Genomic DNA, 19,991 nt, shown 5'->3' with positions numbered 1-19,991 from the left:
GTGTGTGTGTGTGTGTGTTTTCAGTGTGTGTGTTCAGTGTGTGTGTGTCCAGTGTGTGTGTGTTCAGTGTGTGTGTGTCCAATGTGTATGTAGGTGTGTGTCCAGTGTGTGTGTGTGGATGCGTGTCCAGTGTGTGTGTGTGTGTGTGTGTTCAGTGTGTGTGTGTGTTTGTTCAGTGTGTGTGTGTGTGTGTGTGTGTGTGTTTGTGTGTCCAGTGTGTGTGTGTGTGTGTGTGTGTGTCCAGTGTGTGTGTGTCCAGTGTGTGTGACCTTTGTGTGTGTGTGTGTGTCCTGTGTGTGTGTGTCCAGTGTGTGTATGTTTGTGTCCTGTGTGTGTGTGTCCAGTGTGTGTGTGTCCAGTGTGTGTGTGTCTAGTGTGTGTGTGTTTCCAGTGTGTGTCCTTTGTGTGTGTGTGTGTCCTGTGTGTGTGTATGTGTGTGTCCAGTGTGTGTGTCCTTTGTATTTGTGTGTTTCCTGTGTGTGTTTGTGTCCAGTGTGTGTGTGTGTGTCCAGTGTGTGTGTGTGTGTGTGTGTGTGTCCAGTGTGTGTGTGTTTGTGTGTGTGTCCAGTGTGTGTGTGTGTGTGTGTGTCCAGTGTGTGTGTGTCCAGTGTGTGTGTGTGTCCAGTGTGTGTGTCCTTTGTGTGTGTGTGTGTCCTGTGTGTGTGTCCTTTGTATGTGTGTGTTTCCTGTGTGTGTGTGTCCAGTGTGTGTGTGTTTGTGTCCAATGTGTGTGTCCTTTGTGTTTGTGTGTGTCCTGTGTGTGTGTGTTTGTCCAGTGTGTGTGTACTTTGTGCGTGTGTGTGTCCTGTGTGTGTGTGTCCAATGTGTGTGTGTGTGTGTCCAGTGTGTGTGTGTGTGTGTGTGTGTGTGTATCCAGCGTGTGTGTGTGTGCGTGTCCAGTGTGTGTGTGTCCAGTGTGTGTGTGTGTGTGTGTGTGTGTGTGTGTATCCAGTGTGTGTTTGTATCCAGTGTGTGTGTGTCCAGTGTGTGTGTGTATACAGTGTGTGTGTGTGCGTGTGTCCAGTGTGTGTGTCCAGTGTGTGTGTGTGTGTGTGTCTGTGTTACCATGGTTATTATTTACAGGGACACTGAGGAGTCATCCCAAACCCTAAACCCTGGATAGAGGGGCTCAGTGAATGTGGAGTGGAATGTGTTCAGGTGGGTCAGTGTGTCAGAGGAGACTCTGTAGAAGGACAGAGTGCCGGCTGGCCAGTCCAGATACACTCCTACTCTGTGGGAGCTGGAGGAGGGGACGTCTATGGTAGTGGACTTATTATTGTGCCAGGCAGAGTAACTGTTGTCAGAGCAGATCAGACTCCAGGACTTGTCATTGTATCCAAGACAACAGTCACTACCCCTTCCTCTCCTGCTGATTCCTTTATATGCCACTCCTATATCAGCCCCTCTCCCACTCCTCTCTACCTCCCAGTAACAGCGCCCAGTCAGACCCTCTCTACACAGCACCTGTTCCCAGACCTCAAATCTCTCTGGGTGATCAGGATACGGCTGCTCCTCTCTCCTCCATGTCACCTTTCTGTTCTCCTCAGACAGAGAGAGGTGTCTGTTTACTGTGTTTAGGTCCAGTGTGAGATCACAGACATCTGATGGATGAAACCAGACACAATATTAGAAATCATCATCATTCACATTAGAATGTTAACTCACTTTTCACTAATTCATTTAATGTAGATGTTTCTAGGTATCAAAAGGAGAAGTTAAGGTAACTTGAGACTTGTTGAATGATCATATGTTGTACTGTATGGTAATATAAAACACACTTATACCCATTAATTACACACACACACACACACACACACACACACACACACTTCTAAAGTAACATGAACACGTCACACACATACACAGACACACACATTGTCAAAGCAACTCTTTGTGAACTTTGGTGTCCCTGATTTGTGCTTCTGTAGAACTACAGCTGATATTTAATATGACCAAGTAAGTAATGATGGTGGTCTTTGACTTTGACTTCACTTGAATTAAGACTTATTCTTAGTCATATTCTTCACAGCAGTCAACACTCACATTTTCTAAGTCCAGGTTTCATTGTGTTCTCTCCACCATGTTCCACACTGTAGCGGTAAGCAGAAGAACAGACAGTCATTGAGGGATACACCTGAACTCACACACACACACACACACACACACACACACACACACACACACACACACACACACACACACACACACACACACACACACACAGTCAGCATATAACTTTGTGTGTGTCTAGTGTGTGTGTGTGTTTGTGTGTGTGTCCAGTGTGTGTGTGTTTGTGTGTGTGTCCAGTGTGAGTGAGTGAGTGTGTGTGTTCAGTGTGTGTGTGTGTCTGTGTGTGTGTCCAGTCTGTGTGTGTGTCCAGTGCGTGTGTCTAGTGTGTGTGAGTGTGTGTGTGTTTCCAGTGTGTGTGTGTGGGTCCAGTGTGTGTGTGTGTGTGTGTCTGTGTGTGTGTGTGCGTCCAGTGTGTGAGTGTGTGTGTGTGTCCAGTGTGTGTGTGTGTGTCCAGTATGTGTGTGTTTGTCCAGTGTTTGTGTGTGTCCAGTGTGTGTATGTGTGTGTCCTGTGTGTGTGTGTCCATTGTGTGTGTGTGTCCACTCTGTGTGTTTGTCCAGTGTGTGTTTGTGTCCAGTGTGTGTGTGTGTGTGTGTGTCCACTCTGTGTGTCTGTCCAGTGTGTGAGTGTGTGTGTGTCCAGTGTGTGTCCAGTGTGTTTGTGTGTGTGTCCAGTGTGTTTGTGTGTCCATTGTGTGTGTGTGTGTGTATGTGTGTGTGTGTCCAGTTTGTGTGTTTGTCCAGTGTGGGTGTGTGTGTGTGTGTGTGTCCTGTGTGTGTGTCCATTGTGTGTGTGTGTGTGTGTGTCCAGTCTGTGTGTCTGTCCAGTGTGTGAGTGTGTGTGTGTCCAGTGTGTTTGTGTGTTTGTCCAGTGTGTGTGTGTGTGTGTGTGTGTGTGTGTGTGTGTGTCCAGTGTGTGTGTGTGTGTGTGTGCTTTTCTTTTGTGTGTGTGTGTGTCCATTGTGTGTGTGTGTGTGTGTCCAGTGTGTTTGTGTGTGTCCAGTATAAGTGTGTTTGTGGGAGTGTGTCCAGTGTGGGTGTGTGTCCAGTGTGTGTGTGTGTGTGTGTGTGTGTGTCCAGTGTGTGTGTGTGTGTTTGTGTGTGTCTGTGTCAAGTGTGTGTGTGTGTGTGTCCAGTGTGTGTGTGTCCAGTATGTGTGTGTTTGTCCAGTCTGTGTGTGTGTGTGTGTGTGTGTGTGTGTGTGTTTGTGTGTGTGTCCAGTGTCTGTATGTGTCCAGTGTGTGTACTAATATTGAACACCATATTGAATACTGGACACACACTCACACTGATCACACACACACACACACACACACACACTGGACCCACACACACAGGACACACACACACACACACTGGACAAACACACACACATACTGGACACACACACACTGGACACACACACAAACACACACTGGACCCACAAACACAGGACACACACACACTAACACACACACACTGGTCAAACACACACACACACACACACACACACACACACACACACACACACACACACACAGTCTTTATATAACTTAGTCCAAGTGGTGGTCAGAATGTTTGTCTTAACTAGCCTGATAACTCCAACATGTCTGATATGAACATTGACATAAACCCTCTACATACTTGAGTTTCTCCAGTCTGCAGTGTGGATCCTCCAGTCCAGCAGAGAGCAGTCTGACTCCTGAGTCTCCTGGGTGATTGTAGCTCAGGTCCAGCTCTCTCAGGTGTGAGGGGTTTGACTTCAGAGCTGAGACCAGAGAAGCACAGCCTTCCTCTGTGACTAGACAGCGTGACAGCCTGCAAAGAGTCAAATCATATTAAAACCACACTGCTATTCTTTGGTGGTCAAAATAGTGGCAGTATATTTTTTCTACATATTCAGATACATCAGTGTCCTGAAACCTGCCATATCCATTTATAAATTAATGTATCATTATTAAAAATTATCAGATTATTGCTTCTAGATAGAACATGTACAGTGAGGGAAAAAAGTATTTGAACCCCTGCTGATTTTGTACGTTTGCCCAATGACAAAGAAATTATCAGTCTATAATTTTAATGGTAGGTTTATTTGAACAGTGAGAGACAGAATAACAACAACAAAATCCAGAAAAACGCATGTCAAAAATGTTATAAATTGATTTGCATTTTAATGAGGGAAATAATTATTTGACCCCCTCTCAATCAGAAAGATTTCTGGCTCCCAGGTGTCTTTTATACAGGTAATGAGCTGAGATTAGGAGCACACTCTTAAAGGGAGTGCTCCTAATCTCAGCTTGTTACCGGTATAAAAGACACCTGTCCACAGAAGCAATCAATCAATCAGATTCCAAACTCTCCACCATGGCCAAGACCAAAGAGCTCTCCAAGGATGTCAGGGACAAGATTGTAGACCTACACAAGGCTGGAATGGGCTACAAGACCATCGCCAAACAATTGGTGAGAAGGTGACAACAGTTGGTGCGATTATTCGCAAATGGAAGAAACACAAAAAAACTGTCAATCTCCCTCGGCCTGGGGCTCCATGCAAGATATCACCTCGTGGAGTTGCAATGATTATTTACATTTTAGCAGACGCTCTTATCCAGAGCGACTTACATTTAGTGCATACATTATATTTTTTATTTTTTTCATACTGGCCCCCTGTGGGAATCAAACCCACAACCCTGGCATTGCAAATGCCATGCTCTACCAACTGAGCTACATCCCTGCCGGCCATTCCCTCCCCTACCTGGACCAATTGTGGGCCGCCCTATGGGTCTCCCGGTCGCGGCCGGCTACGACAGAGCCTGGATTTGAACCAGGATCTCTAGTGGCACAGCTAGCACTGCAATGCAGTGCCTTAGACCACTGCGCCACTCAGGAGAATTACAGGAACTACAGGAACTACAGGATTTATGAGAACAGTGAGGAAACAGCCCAGAACTACACGGGAGGATCTTGTCAATGATCCCAAGGCAGCTGGGACCATAGTCACCAAGAAAAAAATTGGTAACACACTATGCCAGGGTTCTTCAATTCCGGTCCTGGAGGGCCGAAACACCTCTGTTTTTCATCCTCTCCTTCTAATCAGCGGCTAATTCAGACCTGGGACACCAGGTGAGTGCAATTAACTACCAGGTAGAAATTAAAAAAACACAAGTGTTTCGGCCCTCCAGGACCGGAATTGAAGAACCCTGCACTATGCCGTGAAAGGACTGAAATCCTGCAGCGCCCGCAAGGTCCCCCTGCTCAAGAAAGCACTTATACAGGCCCGTCTGAAGTTTGCCAATGAACATCTGAATGATTCAGAGGAGAACTGGGTGAAAGTATTGTGGTCAGATGAGACCAAAAACTAGGTCTTTGGCATCAACTCAACTCGCCGTGTTTGGAGGAGGAGGAATGCTGCCTATGACACCAAGAACACCATCCCCACCGTCAAACATGGAGGTGGAAACATTATGCTTTGGGGGTGTTTTTCTGCTAAGGGGACAGGACAACTTCCCCGCATCAAAGGGACGATGGACGGGGCCATGTACCGTCAAATCTTGGATGAGAACCTCCTTCCCTCAGTCAGGGCATTGAAAATGGGTCGTGGATGGGTATTCCAGCATGACAATGACCCAAAACACACGGCCAAGGCAACAAAGGAGTGGCTCAAGAAGAAGCACATTAAGGTCCTGGAGTGGCCTAGCCAGTCTCCAGACCTTAATGCCATAGAAAATCTGTGGAGGGAGCTGAAGGTTCGAGTTGCCAAACGTCAGCCTCAAAACCTTAATGACTTGGAGAAGATCTGCAAAGAGGAGTGGGACAAAATCCCTCCTGAGATGTGTGCAAACCTGGTGGCCAACTACAAGAAACGTCTGACCTCTGATTGCCAACAAGGGTTTTGCCACCAAGTACTAAGTCATGTTTTGCAGAGGGGTCAAATACTTATTTCCCTCATTAAAATGCAAATCAATTTATAACATTTTTGACATGCGTTTTTCTGGATTTCTTTATTGTTATTCTGTCTCTCACTGTTCAAATAAACCTATCATTAAAATGATGGACTGATCATGTCTTTGTCAGTGGGCAAACGTACAAAATCAGCAGGGGATCAAATACTTTTTTCCCTCACTGTATAGTACAAATATTTGAGTAGACTGACCAGAGCAGTTTAAAAAGCATTATCAGTCAAAAGACAGACGGTGAGGTATCAGATTTAGATTGTATGAGTATACAGTCCACACCATATCTATTTTGACAGAGAAGCTAACATTTCAAATGAAAGCACTTTATGTATCTAGTCCCCCCATTTTAAGAAGTCATAAGTATTCTGACCAATTCACTTCAAGTGTATTAAAGTAGTCAAAGGTTTAGTATTTGGTCCCAAACTCGTTGGTTGCATTTGCAGTTTGTTTTGGTTGTGTTTTGGGTTATGTTTTGCCCAATAGTAACTGAATGGTGGATGATGACTGGATTACTTTTCTGTCTAAGTGAGTAGATAACATGTTTCTAAACATTACTAAATGAATCCTGATGATGCCATGATTAAGAAAAATTATGAATTAATCATTAATAATAATGAGTGAGAGAGTTCCAGAGGCTACAACAAAATATGCTAACCTCTCACCATTAACATAAAATAAAAGGTGACATTCTGTAATTCCACCTAATATGAAACATTCTATCTCAAATCCAAAATGCTGGAGCATAGCGCCAAATGTAAAACTGTAAGCTTCACTGTCCAAACACATATGGTGTGGACTATGTGTGCCTGGTAAACACATGTGGATCTGGTGAACAGTTATCACTTGTTGACCAACTACAGGAATACTGACCTCAGAGTCTCCAGTTTACAGTGGGGATTCCCCAGTCCAGCAGAGAGCAGCTTCACTCCTGAATCCTTCAGGTCATTGTAGCTCAGGTCCAGCTCTCTCAGGTGTGAGGGGTTTGACTTCAGAGCTGAGACCAGAGAAGCACAGCCTTCCTCTGTGACTAGACAGTGTGACAGCCTGCAAAGAGTCAAATCATATTAAAACCACACTGCTATTGTTTGGCGGTGAAAATAGTGGCAGTATATTTTTTCAACATATTCAGATATATCAGTGTCCTGAAACCTGCCATATCTATTCATAAATGAATGTATCATTATTAGAAATTAGCAGATTATTGCTTCTAGATAGAACATGTACAGTGAGGGAAAAAAGTATTTGATCCCCTGCAGATTTTGTACATTTGCCCACTGACAAAGAAATGATCAGTCTATCATTTTAATGGTAGGTTTATTTGAACAGTGAGAGACAGAATAACAACAACAAAATCCAGAAAAACGCATGTCAAAAATGTTATAAATTGATTTGCATTTTAATGAGGAAAAATAATTATTTGACCCCCTCTCAATCAGAAAGGTTTCTGGCTCCCAGGTGTCTTTTATACAGGTAATGAGCTGAGATTAGGAGCACACTCTTAAAGGGAGTGCTCCTAATCTCAGCTTGTTACCTGTATAAAAGACACCTGTCCACAGAAGCAATCAATCAATCAGATTGCAAACTCTCCACCATGGCCAAGACCAAAGAGCTCTCCAAGGATGTCAGGGACAAGATTGTAGACCTACACAAGGCTGGAATGGGCTACAAGACCATCGCCAAACAATTGGTGAGAAGGTGACAACAGTTGGTGCGATTATTCGCAAATGGAAGAAACACAAAAAAACTGTCAATCTCCCTCGGCCTGGGGCTCCATGCAAGATATCACCTCGTGGAGTTGCAATGATTATTTACATTTTAGCAGACGCTCTTATCCAGAGCGACTTACATTTAGTGCATACATTATATTTTTTATTTTTTTCATACTGGCCCCCTGTGGGAATCGAACCCACAACCCTGGCATTGCAAATGCCATGCTCTACCAACTGAGCTACATCCCTGCCAGCCATTCCCTCCCCTACCTGGACCAATTGTGGGCCGCCCCATGGGTCTCCCGGTCGCGGCCGGCTACGACAGAGCCTGGATTTGAACCAGGATCTCTAGTGGCACAGCTAGCACTGCGATGCAGTGCCTTAGACCACTGCGCCACTCAGGAGAATTACAGGAATTCCAGGAACTACAGGAACTACAGGATTTATGAGAACAGTGAGGAAACAGCCCAGAACTACACGGGAGGATCTTGTCAATGATCCCAAGGCAGCTGGGACCATAGTCACCAAGAAAAAAATTGGTAACACACTATGCCAGGGTTCTTCAATTCCGGTCCTGGAGGGCCGAAACACCTCTGTTTTTCATCCTCTCCTTCTAATCAGGGGCTAATTCAGACCTGGGACACCAGGTGAGTGCAATTAACTACCAGGTAGAAATAAAAAAAACACAAGTGTTTCGGCCCTCCAGGACCGGAATTGAAGAACCCTGCACTATGCCGTGAAAGGACTGAAATCCTGCAGCGCCCGCAAGGTCCCCCTGCTCAAGAAAGCACTTATACAGGCCCGTCTGAAGTTTGCCAATGAACATCTGAATGATTCAGAGGAGAACTGGGTGAAAGTATTGTGGTCAGATGAGACCAAAAACTAGGTATTTGGCATCAACTCAACTCGCCGTGTTAGGAGGAGGAGGAATGCTGCCTATGACCCCAAGAACACCATCCCCACCGTCAAACATGGAGGTGGAAACATTATGCTTTGGGGGTGTTTTTCTGCTAAGGGGACAGGACAACTTCACCGCATCAAAGGGACGATGGACGGGGCCATGTACCGTCAAATCTTGGATGAGAACCTCCTTCCCTCAGTCAGGGCATTGAAAATGGGTCGTGGATGGGTATTCCAGCATGACAATGACCCAAAACACACGGCCAAGGCAACAAAGGAGTGGCTCAAGAAGAAGCACATTAAGGTCCTGGAGTGGCCTAGCCAGTCTCCAGACCTTAATCCCATAGAAAATCTGTGGAGGGAGCTGAAGGTTCGAGTTGCCAAACGTCAGCCTCAAAACCTTAATGACTTGAGAAGATCTGCAAAGAGGAGTGGGACAAAATCCCTCCTGAGATGTGTGCAAACCTGGTGGCCAACTACAAGAAACGTCTGACCTCTGATTGCCAACAAGGGTTTTGCCACCAAGTACTAAGTCATGTTTTGCAGAGGGGTCAAATACTTATTTCCCTCATTAAAATGCAAATCAATTTATAACATTTTTTAAATGCGTTTTTCTGGATTTCTTTATTGTTATTCTGTCTCTCACTGTTCAAATAAACCTATCATTAAAATGATGGACTGATCATGTCTTTGTCAGTGGGCAAACGTACAAAATCAGCAGGGGATCAAATACTTTTTTCCCTCACTGTATAGTACAAATATTTGAGTAGACTGACCAGAGCAGTTTAAAAAGCATTATCAGTCAAAAGACAGACGGTGAGGTATCAGATTTAGATTGTATGAGTATACAGTCCACACCATATCTATTTTGACAGAGAAGCTAACATTTCAAATGAAAGCACTTTATGTATCTAGTCCCCCATTTGAAGAAGTCATAAGTATTCTGACCAATTCACTTCAAGTGTATTAAAGTAGTCAAAGGTTTAGTATTTGGTCCCAAACTTGTTGGTTGCATTTGCAGTTTGTTTTGGTTGTGTTTTGGGTTATGTTTTGCCCAATAGTAACTGAATGGTGGATGATGACTGGATTACTTTTCTGTCTAAGTGAGTAAATAACATGTTTCTAAACATTACTAAATGAATCCTGATGATGCCATGATTAAGAAAAATTATGAATTAATCATTAATAATAATGAGTGAGAGAGTTCCAGAGGCTACAACAAAATATGCTAACCTCTCACCATTAACATAAAATAAAAGGTGACATTCTGTAATTCCACCTAATATGAAACATTCTATCTCAAATCCAAAATGCTGGAGCATAGCGCCAAATGTAAAACTGTAAGCTTCACTGTCCAAACACATATGGTGTGGACTATGTGTGCCTGGTAAACACATGTGGATCTGGTGAACAGTTATCACTTGTTGACCAACTACAGGAATACTGACCTCAGAGTCTCCAGTTTACAGTGGGGATTCCCCAGTCCAGCAGAGAGCAGCTTCACTCCTGAATCCTTCAGGTCATTGTAGCTCAGGTCCAGCTCTCTCAGGTGTGAGGGGTTTGACTTCAGAGCTGAGACCAGAGAAGCACAGCCTTCCTCTGTGACTAGACAGTGTGACAGCCTGCAAAGAGTCAAATCATATTAAAACCACACTGCTATTGTTTGGCGGTGAAAATAGTGGCAGTATATTTTTTCAACATATTCAGATATATCAGTGTCCTGAAACCTGCCATATCTATTCATAAATGAATGTATCATTATTAGAAATTAGCAGATTATTGCTTCTAGATAGAACATGTACAGTGAGGGAAAAAAGTATTTGATCCCCTGCAGATTTTGTACGTTTGCCCACTGACAAAGAAATGATCAGTCTATCATTTTAATGGTAGGTTTATTTGAACAGTGAGAGACAGAATAACAACAACAAAATCCAGAAAAACGCATGTCAAAAATGTTATAAATTGATTTGCATTTTAATGAGGAAAAATAATTATTTGACCCCCTCTCAATCAGAAAGGTTTCTGGCTCCCAGGTGTCTTTTATACAGGTAATGAGCTGAGATTAGGAGCTCACTCTTAAAGGGAGTGCTCCTAATCTCAGCTTGTTACCTGTATAAAAGACACCTGTCCACAGAAGCAATCAATCAATCAGATTGCAAACTCTCCACCATGGCCAAGACCAAAGAGCTCTCCAAGGATGTCAGGGACAAGATTGTAGACCTACACAAGGCTGGAATGGGCTACAAGACCATCGCCAAACAATTGGTGAGAAGGTGACAACAGTTGGTGCGATTATTCGCAAATGGAAGAAACACAAAAAAACTGTCAATCTCCCTCGGCCTGGGGCTCCATGCAAGATGTCACCTCGTGGAGTTGCAATGATTATTTACATTTTAGCAGACGCTCTTATCCAGAGCGACTTACATTTAGTGCATACATAATTTTTTTTATTTTTTTCATACTGGCCCCCTGTGGGAATCAAACCCACAACCCTGGCATTGCAAATGCCATGCTCTACCAACTGAGCTACAACCCTGGCGGCCATTCCCTCCCCTACCTGGACCAATTGTGCGCCGCCCCATGGGTCTCCCAGTCGTGGCCGGCTACAACAGAGCCTGGATTTGAACCAGGATCTCTAGTGGCACAGCTAGCACTGCGATGCAGTGCCTTAGACCACTGCGCCACTCAGGAGAATTACAGGAATTCCAGGAACTACAGGAACTACAGGAATTATGAGAACAGTGAGGAATCAGCCCAGAACTACACGGGAGGATCTTGTCAATGATCCCAAGGCAGCTGGGACCATAGTCACCAAGAAAAAAATTGGTAACACACTATGCCAGGGTTCTTCAATTCCAGTCCTGGAGGGCCGAAACACCTCTGTTTTTCATCCTCTCCTTCTAATCAGGGGCTAATTCAGACCTGGGACACCAGGTGAGTGCAATTAACTACCAGGTAGAAATTAAAAAAACACAAGTGTTTCGGCCCTCCAGGACCGGAATTGAAGAACCCTGCACTATGCCGTGAAAGGACTGAAATCCTGCAGCGCCCGCAAGGTCCCCCTGCTCAAGAAAGCACTTATACAGGCCCGTCTGAAGTTTGCCAATGAACATCTGAATGATTCAGAGGAGAACTGGGTGAAAGTATTGTGGTCAGATGAGACGAAAAACTAGGTATTTGGCATCAACTCAACTCGCCGTGTTAGGAGGAGGAGGAATGCTGCCTATGACCCCAAGAACACCATCCCCACCGTCAAACATGGAGGTGGAAACATTATGCTTTGGGGGTGTTTTTCTGTTAAAGGGACAGGACAACTTCACCGCATCAAAGGGACGATGGACGGGGCCATGTACCGTCAAATCTTGGATGAGAACCTCCTTCCCTCAGTCAGGGCATTGAAAATGGGTCGTGGATGGGTATTCCAGCATGACAATGACCCAAAACACACGGCCAAGGCAACAAAGGAGTGGCTCAAGAAGAAGCACATTAAGGTCCTGGAGTGGCCTAGCCAGTCTCCAGACCTTAATCCCATAGAAAATCTGTGGAGGGAGCTGAAGGTTCGAGTTGCCAAACGTCAGCCTCAAAACCTTAATGACTTGGAGAAGATCTGCAAAGAGGAGTGGGACAAAATCCCTCCTGAGATGTGTGCAAACCTGGTGGCCAACTACAAGAAACGTCTGACCTCTGATTGCCAACAAGGGTTTTGCCACCAAGTACTAAGTCATGTTTTGCAGAGGGGTCAAATACTTATTTCCCTCATTAAAATGCAAATCAATTTATAACATTTTTGACATGCGTTTTTCTGGATTTCTTTATTGTTATTCTGTCTCTCACTGTTCAAATAAACCTATCATTAAAATGATGGACTGATCATGTCTTTGTCAGTGGGCAAACGTACAAAATCAGCAGGGGATCAAATTCTTTTTTCCCTCACTGTATAGTACAAATATTTGACTAGACTGACCAGAGCAGTTTAAAAAGCAGTATCAGTCAAAAGACAGACGGTGAGGTATCAGATTTAGATTGTATGAGTATACAGTCCACACCATATCTATTTTGACAGAGAAGCTAACATTTCAAATGAAAGCACTTTATGTATCTAGTCCCCCCATTTGAAGAAGTCATAAGTATTCTGACCAATTCACTTCAAGTGTATTAAAGTAGTCAAAAGTTTCGTAGTTGGTTCCAAACTCGTTGGTTGCATTTGCAGTTTGTTTTGGTTGTGTTATGTTTTGCCCAATAGTAACTGAATGGTGGATGATGACTGGATTAATCTTCTGTCTAAGTGAGTAGATAACATGTTTCTAAACACTACTAAATTAATCCTGATGATGCCATGATTAAGAAAAATCATGAATGAATCATGAACAATTATGAGTGAGAGAGTTACAGAGGATACAACAAAACATGCTAACCTCTCACCATTAACATCAAATAAAAGGTGACATTCTGTACTGTAACCTAATATGAAACGTTTTATCTCAAATCTAAATTGCTGGAGCTTAGCGCCAAATTTAAAACTGTAAGCTTCACTGTCCAAACACATATGGTGTGGACTATGTGTGCCTGGTAAACACATGTGGATCTGGTGAACAGTTATCACTTGTTGACCAACTACAGGAATACTGACCTCAGAGTCTCCAGTTTACAGTGGGGATTCCCCAGTCCAGCAGAGAGCAGCTTCACTCCTGAATCCTTCAGGTCATTGTAGCTCAGGTCCAGCTCTCTCAGGTGTGAGGGGTTTGAACTCAGAGCTGAGACCAGAGAAGCACAGCCTTTCTCTGTGACTCCACAGCCTGACAGCCTGACAGATAGATCATCATGATTTCACAAACACACTGTTAATTTAACACCAGTAGTGTAGAAGGACAATGGCAGATATTATAATACATATATATTTCTCTAAACTGAATATTTCTTCCTGATGATTAGTACTTAAATGTCATTTTATGTACTCACAGAGCAGCTCTGGAGGCTTTGACCACTGGCAGCAGCCTCAGAAGACCTTCCTCTGATCTGGAGTATTTCTTCAGGTCAAACACATCCAGCTCCTTTTCTGAAGTCAGCAACACAAAGACCAGAGCTGACCACTGTGCAGGTGACAGTTTGGCTTCTGAGAGACTTCCTGATCTCAGGTAGCTTTGGATCTCCTCCACTAGAGAATGGTCATTCAGTTCATTCAGACAGTGGAACAGATTGATGCACCTCTCTGGAGAGGGATTCTCCCTGATCTTCTCCTTGATGTAATTGACTGTTTCTTCATGGCTCTGTGAGCTGCTTCTTGTCTTTGTCAGCAGACCTCGTAAGTGCTTCTGATTGGACTCCAGTGAGAGGCCCAGAAGGAAGCGGAGGAACAGGTCCAGGTTTCCTGTCTCACTTTGTAAGGCTTTATCCACAGCACTCTTGAAGACTGTAACTTCAGGCTTGTCTCTTGACAGCGCAAAAAAGTAGCTGAACATTGATTGAGGTTTGGCCATTAGATTCTCATTGTTGTTGATGAATGAGAGGAACACATATACAGCAGCCAGAAACACCTGAATGCTCAGATGCACGAAGCAGTACACCTTGTCCTGGTACAGCCCACATTCCTGTTTAAAGAGCTGTGTGCACAATCCTGAGTACACTGAGGCTTCATTGACATCAATGCCAGCCTCTTTCAGGTCTTCTTCATAGAAAATCAGATTGCCCTTCATAAGGTGTTGAAAAGCCAGTTTTCCCAGTGACAGAATGCTCTCTTTATTCCAGTGTGGAACTGTCTCTTCTTTCCCAAGATACTTTTCATTCTTCTGTTTGGTATGAAACACCACAAGGTGTATGAACATCTCAGTCAGAGTCTTGGGCATCTCTTCTCTCTGGTCTGTACTCAACATGTGTTCAAGGACTATTGCAGAAATCCAACAGAAGACTGGAATATGGCACATGATGTGGAGGCTCCTTGATGTCTTTATGTGTGAGATGATTCTGCTGGCCAGGTCCTCATCACTGAATCTCTTCCTGAAGTACTCCTCCTTCTGTGGGTCATTGAACCCTCGTACCTCTGTCACCTGGTCAACACACCCTGAAGGGATCTTATTGGCTGCTGCAGGTCGGGTAGTTATCCAGAGGAGAGCAGAGGGAAGCAGATTTCCCTTGATGAGATTTGTCAGCAGAACATCCACTGAGGTTGACTCTGTGACGTCCCAACAGATCTTGTTCTTCTGGAAGTCTAGGGGCAGTCGGCACTCATCCAGACCATCAAAGATGAACAGAACTTTGTACTTGTCGTAGTTGGAGATTCTTGATTCGTTGGTTTCCATTGAGAAGTGATTGAGAAGTTCAATTAAAGTGTGTTTTTCCTTTTTCATCAAATTCAGCTCCCGAAAAGGGAATGAAAATACAAATTGGACATCCTGATTTGCTTTTCCTTCAGCCCAGTCCAGAATGAACTTCTGCACAGAGACTGTTTTTCCAATGCCAGCGACTCCCTTTGTCAGCACAGTTCTGATAAGTTTGTCTTGTCCAGTTAAGGGTCTGAAGATGTCGTTACATTTGACTGCAGTCTCTGGTCTTGCTTGTTTCCTGGTTGTTGTCTCAATCTGTCTCAGCTCATGTTCATTATTGACCTCTCCTGTTCCACCCTCTGTGATGTAGAGCTCTGTGTAGATCTTATTGAGAAGTGTTGGGTTTCCTTGTTTAGCGATCCCCTCAAATACACATTGAAACTTCTTCTTTAGATTAGATTTGAGTTCACGTTGAAGAATCACAGCACGCTCATCTGAATCTAGAAATAACACAGAGGATACTAATATTACATCTGTTTTAATGCCTACAGTATTCTAAGACTGTCTTATAAAGTTTAAATTATAATCATTTATTCTCTTGTCTGTATAAATCTGTAAATATTTTCATAATTCATTACACACTGGTGTGACTGATTTATATCATTATTGGTATTACTGATGGCATTAATAATGTTCTCTCTCTCTCTCTCTCTCTCTCTCTCTCTCTCTCTCTCTCTCTCTTAATTAATCCACACAACACATCCCTGCTGCTACTTGATGAGGTCACTAGGTGTTGTGTTAAGGCTGCTACAATATCACTGAGTTACACAGCTACTTTAGCTGTACTTTAGCTACAGTTTTTAAATGTTTGTTATAAAACAGCATTCAACATGAGGCAGACAGCTCTTACTTTTCTCCAGTGTGTCAGCAAGCTCCTTCTGGTTCATTTTCCTCAGGACGTGCAGTGTGATCTTCAGAGCCCCCTCTCTGGCACTGCTCTCCTGCTTCTCATCTTCAGCATCCACCACTTCCTTATCCTTCTTCTGACTCTCAAAGCCTTCTGGGAGTTCTGGACTAAGAATCCTCTTGAACATCTTCAGCTCATTCTTCACAAATGTCATAATATTCTCTTCAAGCAACTGAAATAAATAAAGTCAATAAGTTAAGCAAGAGACAAAATGCTTTCTCATTAACACATTAATGAATGATTGACAGATCAACTTTACTTGAGGTAAACAAAAACAAATGTACATAACAGGACCACATACTCTGAATATGGAGGCCAGGTCTGTTTGATGACTCTGGGAAGACTGACCACTGAGAATCTCTGACTCTGATATCTCCTGTTGGTTTCTGGGGACAAAACATGAGATTACATTTCCTCATCCAGGGAGTGCACACACACACACACACACACACACACACACACACACACACACACACACACACACACACACACACTCACACACACACACACAGGGAGGGAATGTAGTGTTTGTTTAATATTGTTTCAGGACTATGAAAATTGAAAAAAGGTTTAGCCTATGGATTGTGAAAACAACAAAAAGAAATGGGAAAATGGGAGAGGAGAAATGACTAGAGACAGTGTTGTTTAACTCACTGACCATGACCCATGAGTTCTTCTTACCTTTGTTCAGTAGAAAAGTCTTCCTCTCTGAAGTTTAGAGGTTGAACCATAGACCGGTCACTCTTCATGGACACACAGCTGGGTACAGGGGAGGCTGGTCTCTCCTGCTTGATTGGGCTTCAACACAACAGAGACAAACATTACATCTCTCATATACTCTGAGCTCAGATTGGAAAACAAGAGTTTCATTCCAAAACGCTATATATCCATTTTCAGAAATGTTCGTAAATTAGCTTTTATGGTTTAAAGAAATTATGAAAGAGATAGGTGTGTTTTTTCACTATCTAATCATGGCATGGGATTGTTCAATGACAGACATATATTTGTTTAAAATCTATCACTTGATGGTTTCATTTCAGAGAGACAAATAATAATGTTTTTTTGCAAAATGCTATATATCTGCCTCACTCTCAGAGAAATAAGTAGTACTGCTAGGTTTTACACAGTAATAATATATCAGTCTCACTCTCAGAGAAATCAGTAGTACTGCTAGGTTTTACACAGTCAAACATGGCCGACCGGCTCGATTCGGTCTTATGTAGCAAAATTTGAAATTGTGTTTTTACATTGGATAAAAGTAAAGACTCAGATAGAAAAAAGTATATCATGTGTGTGTGTGTGCACTTCCCATTGTTCCTCAACTGTAGTGTAATTCTGCTTTGAAAGATGATAAACTTGTAACCTCAATTTTGAGAAAATGACCTTTGAATGTTTTGGTTCACCTACTGGTGAGCTCTTCTTTATCTACAGTGGTGTTACTTTGGCAGATAATGTCACCCCTCTAAATACATCTTAATATATAATTAACTAAATGTATGTTGTTTTTGGTTTATGTCAGTTTCATTGTTTGTTATGCTATAAATTGTTATTTTATGGTTGTAAGTGGTAAAATGATCTAGAAAATGTCATATTTTGCAATTCTGTGTAATTACTACTTTAGTAAGGATATACTTTATTCAGTACTACTGCAGTTACTAAATAATTCCAATAGATGGCAGCATAAGACCATGAATGACATTTCAGAAGGTTAGTTTAGTTTTCTCCCTGGATACACCACCACTCCCCCTCACAGGAAAACTCCTGCACACGCTTTTTACTGTCCCTTTCCACACTGCTAACGCAAGAGGAACGACTGAAAAAGCATTTAACAGATTACTGTGAAATAATATAATGATGATTCATGTTTATTATTAGCTTTTTATGCTCATGTTTTGAAATTATACTTCATTACTATAACGATTATCAATAAGCCTGAACATTAATTTAGTCTATTCCGAGGTTGTTTAATCGTAATATTAGATATTTAAAAATGCATGTATATTAGGGTTGAGGTTGGAGCATCTGACTAGTGATTATTTACCAGGGGTTCAACACCTGCTATAGTCACTATTTAATTGCTCTTCCAAAAGCATCACAGGCCTAATACGAGATATATAGCTAACTAAAGTAATGAGTGACCATTTTAGAAAATCATGGGACATATAGTATTTGGTTGCATCCTATTTTATGTCAATCATATTGCTGCTTGTAGCCTATAACTGATGCTTTGTGGTCTTATGCTGCCATCTATTGGAAATATTCAGCTATTAATTCACGTACAGACATTGGTGAGGCAGCTGAGAAATAAAGTGTATTAGATCAGTCTCAATCCTGCCCCACGCCAATTGCTGGACTTTCACACAGAGGTCACTACATTCTTATCCAGAGCGATTTACAGTTAGTGAATACATATTGTTTTTTATTTTTTCTATACTGGCCCCCCGTGGGAATCAAACCCACAACCCTGGCGTTGCAAAAGCCATGCTCTATCAACTGAGCTACATCCCTGCCAGCCATTCCCTCCCCTACCCTGGACGAATTGTGCGCCGCCCATGAGTCTCCTGGATTCGAACCAGGATCTCTAGCGGCACAGTTAGCACTGTGATGCAGTGCCTTAGACCACTGCGCCACTCAGGAGCTTAGTGTTCTAGGCTACCCTACCCTAGAATTAGGGGTTACGGCTAAAATAGGTTATAAGTAGGGTAAGAGTTTCTGTATAGCACTTTGTGACATCTGCTGGTGTAAAAAGGGCTTTATAAATAAATTTGATTGATTGTTAGGTTTAGGGTTTTTATGGCAAAAAACTGTATGGGTTTATGGCACTCTTGCACCTCCCTTTGGCCATCTGTGGGTACTACATAACTCATTCATGACATTTTTTACATTTAACATTTTACATATTTAGCAGACGCTCTTAACCAGAGCGACTTACAGTTAGTGAGTGCATACATTTTCATACTGGCCCCCCGTGGGAAACGAACCCACAACCCTGGCGTTGCAAGTGCCATGCTGTACCAACTGAGCTATATGACACTTGCTAGGCTCATAATCTGAGGTAGCAACTGCGTCAGATCTACAAATCCATTAGCTAGACCACACAATTAGACAACAATCACCCCATTATACCCATTTGGTTTGCAACTCAGTGAACCTGCGCAGCATTCGCTCAATTTGATGCCTATGAACGAAGATTTCGATGCATATCAAATTACCCAGCAGCCATTTAGAAACAACAAGTCATCAGAAAAATTGTTATTTCTTAATAAAAAAATGTATTCTGGCTGTTTAAATCTGCCACATCTTGAAAAAGAGGACAGGGACATGCGTTTTGTTTAGATTGTACACTTTTTTCTTAAAACAAATATGTTTAACCATGACCAGAAAATGTTTAACGTTTGATGGCTTTGTGCCAGACAACACCTCTTAGCCTGTGGCTCACCACAACATGTACTCAGGTTAACATTGAGCGCGCTCACCAAGTAACCATAACCTTGTTAATAATAAGTTACCTGCGGTAAACCTACAGGGTTAACGTTCACCAAGTAGCCGTAACCTTGTTAATAATAAGTTACCTGAGGTAAACCTACAGGGTTAATGCTCACCAAGTAGCCATAACCTTGTTAATAATAAGTTACCTGAGGTAAACCTACAGTAGAACTAATAGGAGCTGGCAGGGTGAAAAATGCCCAAACATAAGGCCTGTTTTTTCGCGATTACTTCATAACCAGGGACAGAAGGTAATATTATGAAACTGGGCTCCATGGCGGATGCAATGAACTAATTTTATCAGAAATAAACGTTGTAAAAAATGTAACTTGAGGCGCCCCGAAAATAATATTCAAAAGTTCAGTCCTTGGACACAGAGGGGTTAAATGGTAAAGTTACCGTCCATCTAGTGAAGAGAGGAGAACCGGACAGAGGGATGGTAGGTAGCCAGCATCCGTCAACGAGAGAGGGAGGAGCCCTCCACGGTATTTAACAGGTGGAAGAAACAACCAGGGAGCTCCATCGGTCCACAAGAAATGCAGGCAGCCGGTGATGATGTAGTGGTAGCTAGGATAACTAGGATGCTGCTGGTAGAGTAGCTAGCTTAGCTAGCTGTACCGACTAGCTTGGATAGCTAGCAGGTCCCGTTCGTCTGTCCCTCGAGGATG

At 42.9% G+C, this 19,991-nt stretch overlaps 2 protein-coding genes across 2 annotated transcripts in view; both read right to left on the bottom strand.

Annotated features, from left to right (window-relative positions):
- The window catches only part of LOC311140296 (NACHT, LRR and PYD domains-containing protein 3-like), a 633,219-nt gene that overhangs the window by 61,748 nt on the left and 551,480 nt on the right, over positions 1-19,991 (bottom strand). The window lies entirely within an intron of this gene.
- On the bottom strand, positions 6,856-16,105 carry LOC311150743 (NLR family CARD domain-containing protein 3-like; the record flags this gene model as incomplete). The annotated part of the gene is made up of 5 exons (XM_084188267.1): positions 15,781-16,105; positions 13,570-15,370; positions 13,241-13,414; positions 10,059-10,232; positions 6,856-7,045 (listed from the first exon to the last, which is right to left on the bottom strand). Exons 1-5 carry the CDS (start codon positions 15,989-15,991, stop codon positions 6,856-6,858), a joined length of 2,550 nt encoding a protein of 849 aa, XP_084044393.1. The 5' UTR covers positions 15,992-16,105.

Source organism: Coregonus lavaretus (genome assembly GCF_964263955.1).
Source record: "Coregonus lavaretus genome assembly, chromosome: 2".
Lineage (NCBI taxonomy): Eukaryota > Metazoa > Chordata > Actinopteri > Salmoniformes > Salmonidae > Coregonus > Coregonus lavaretus.
Note: the sequence above shows the minus strand (reverse complement) of the source record. Positions and strands in the feature narration are given on the sequence as shown.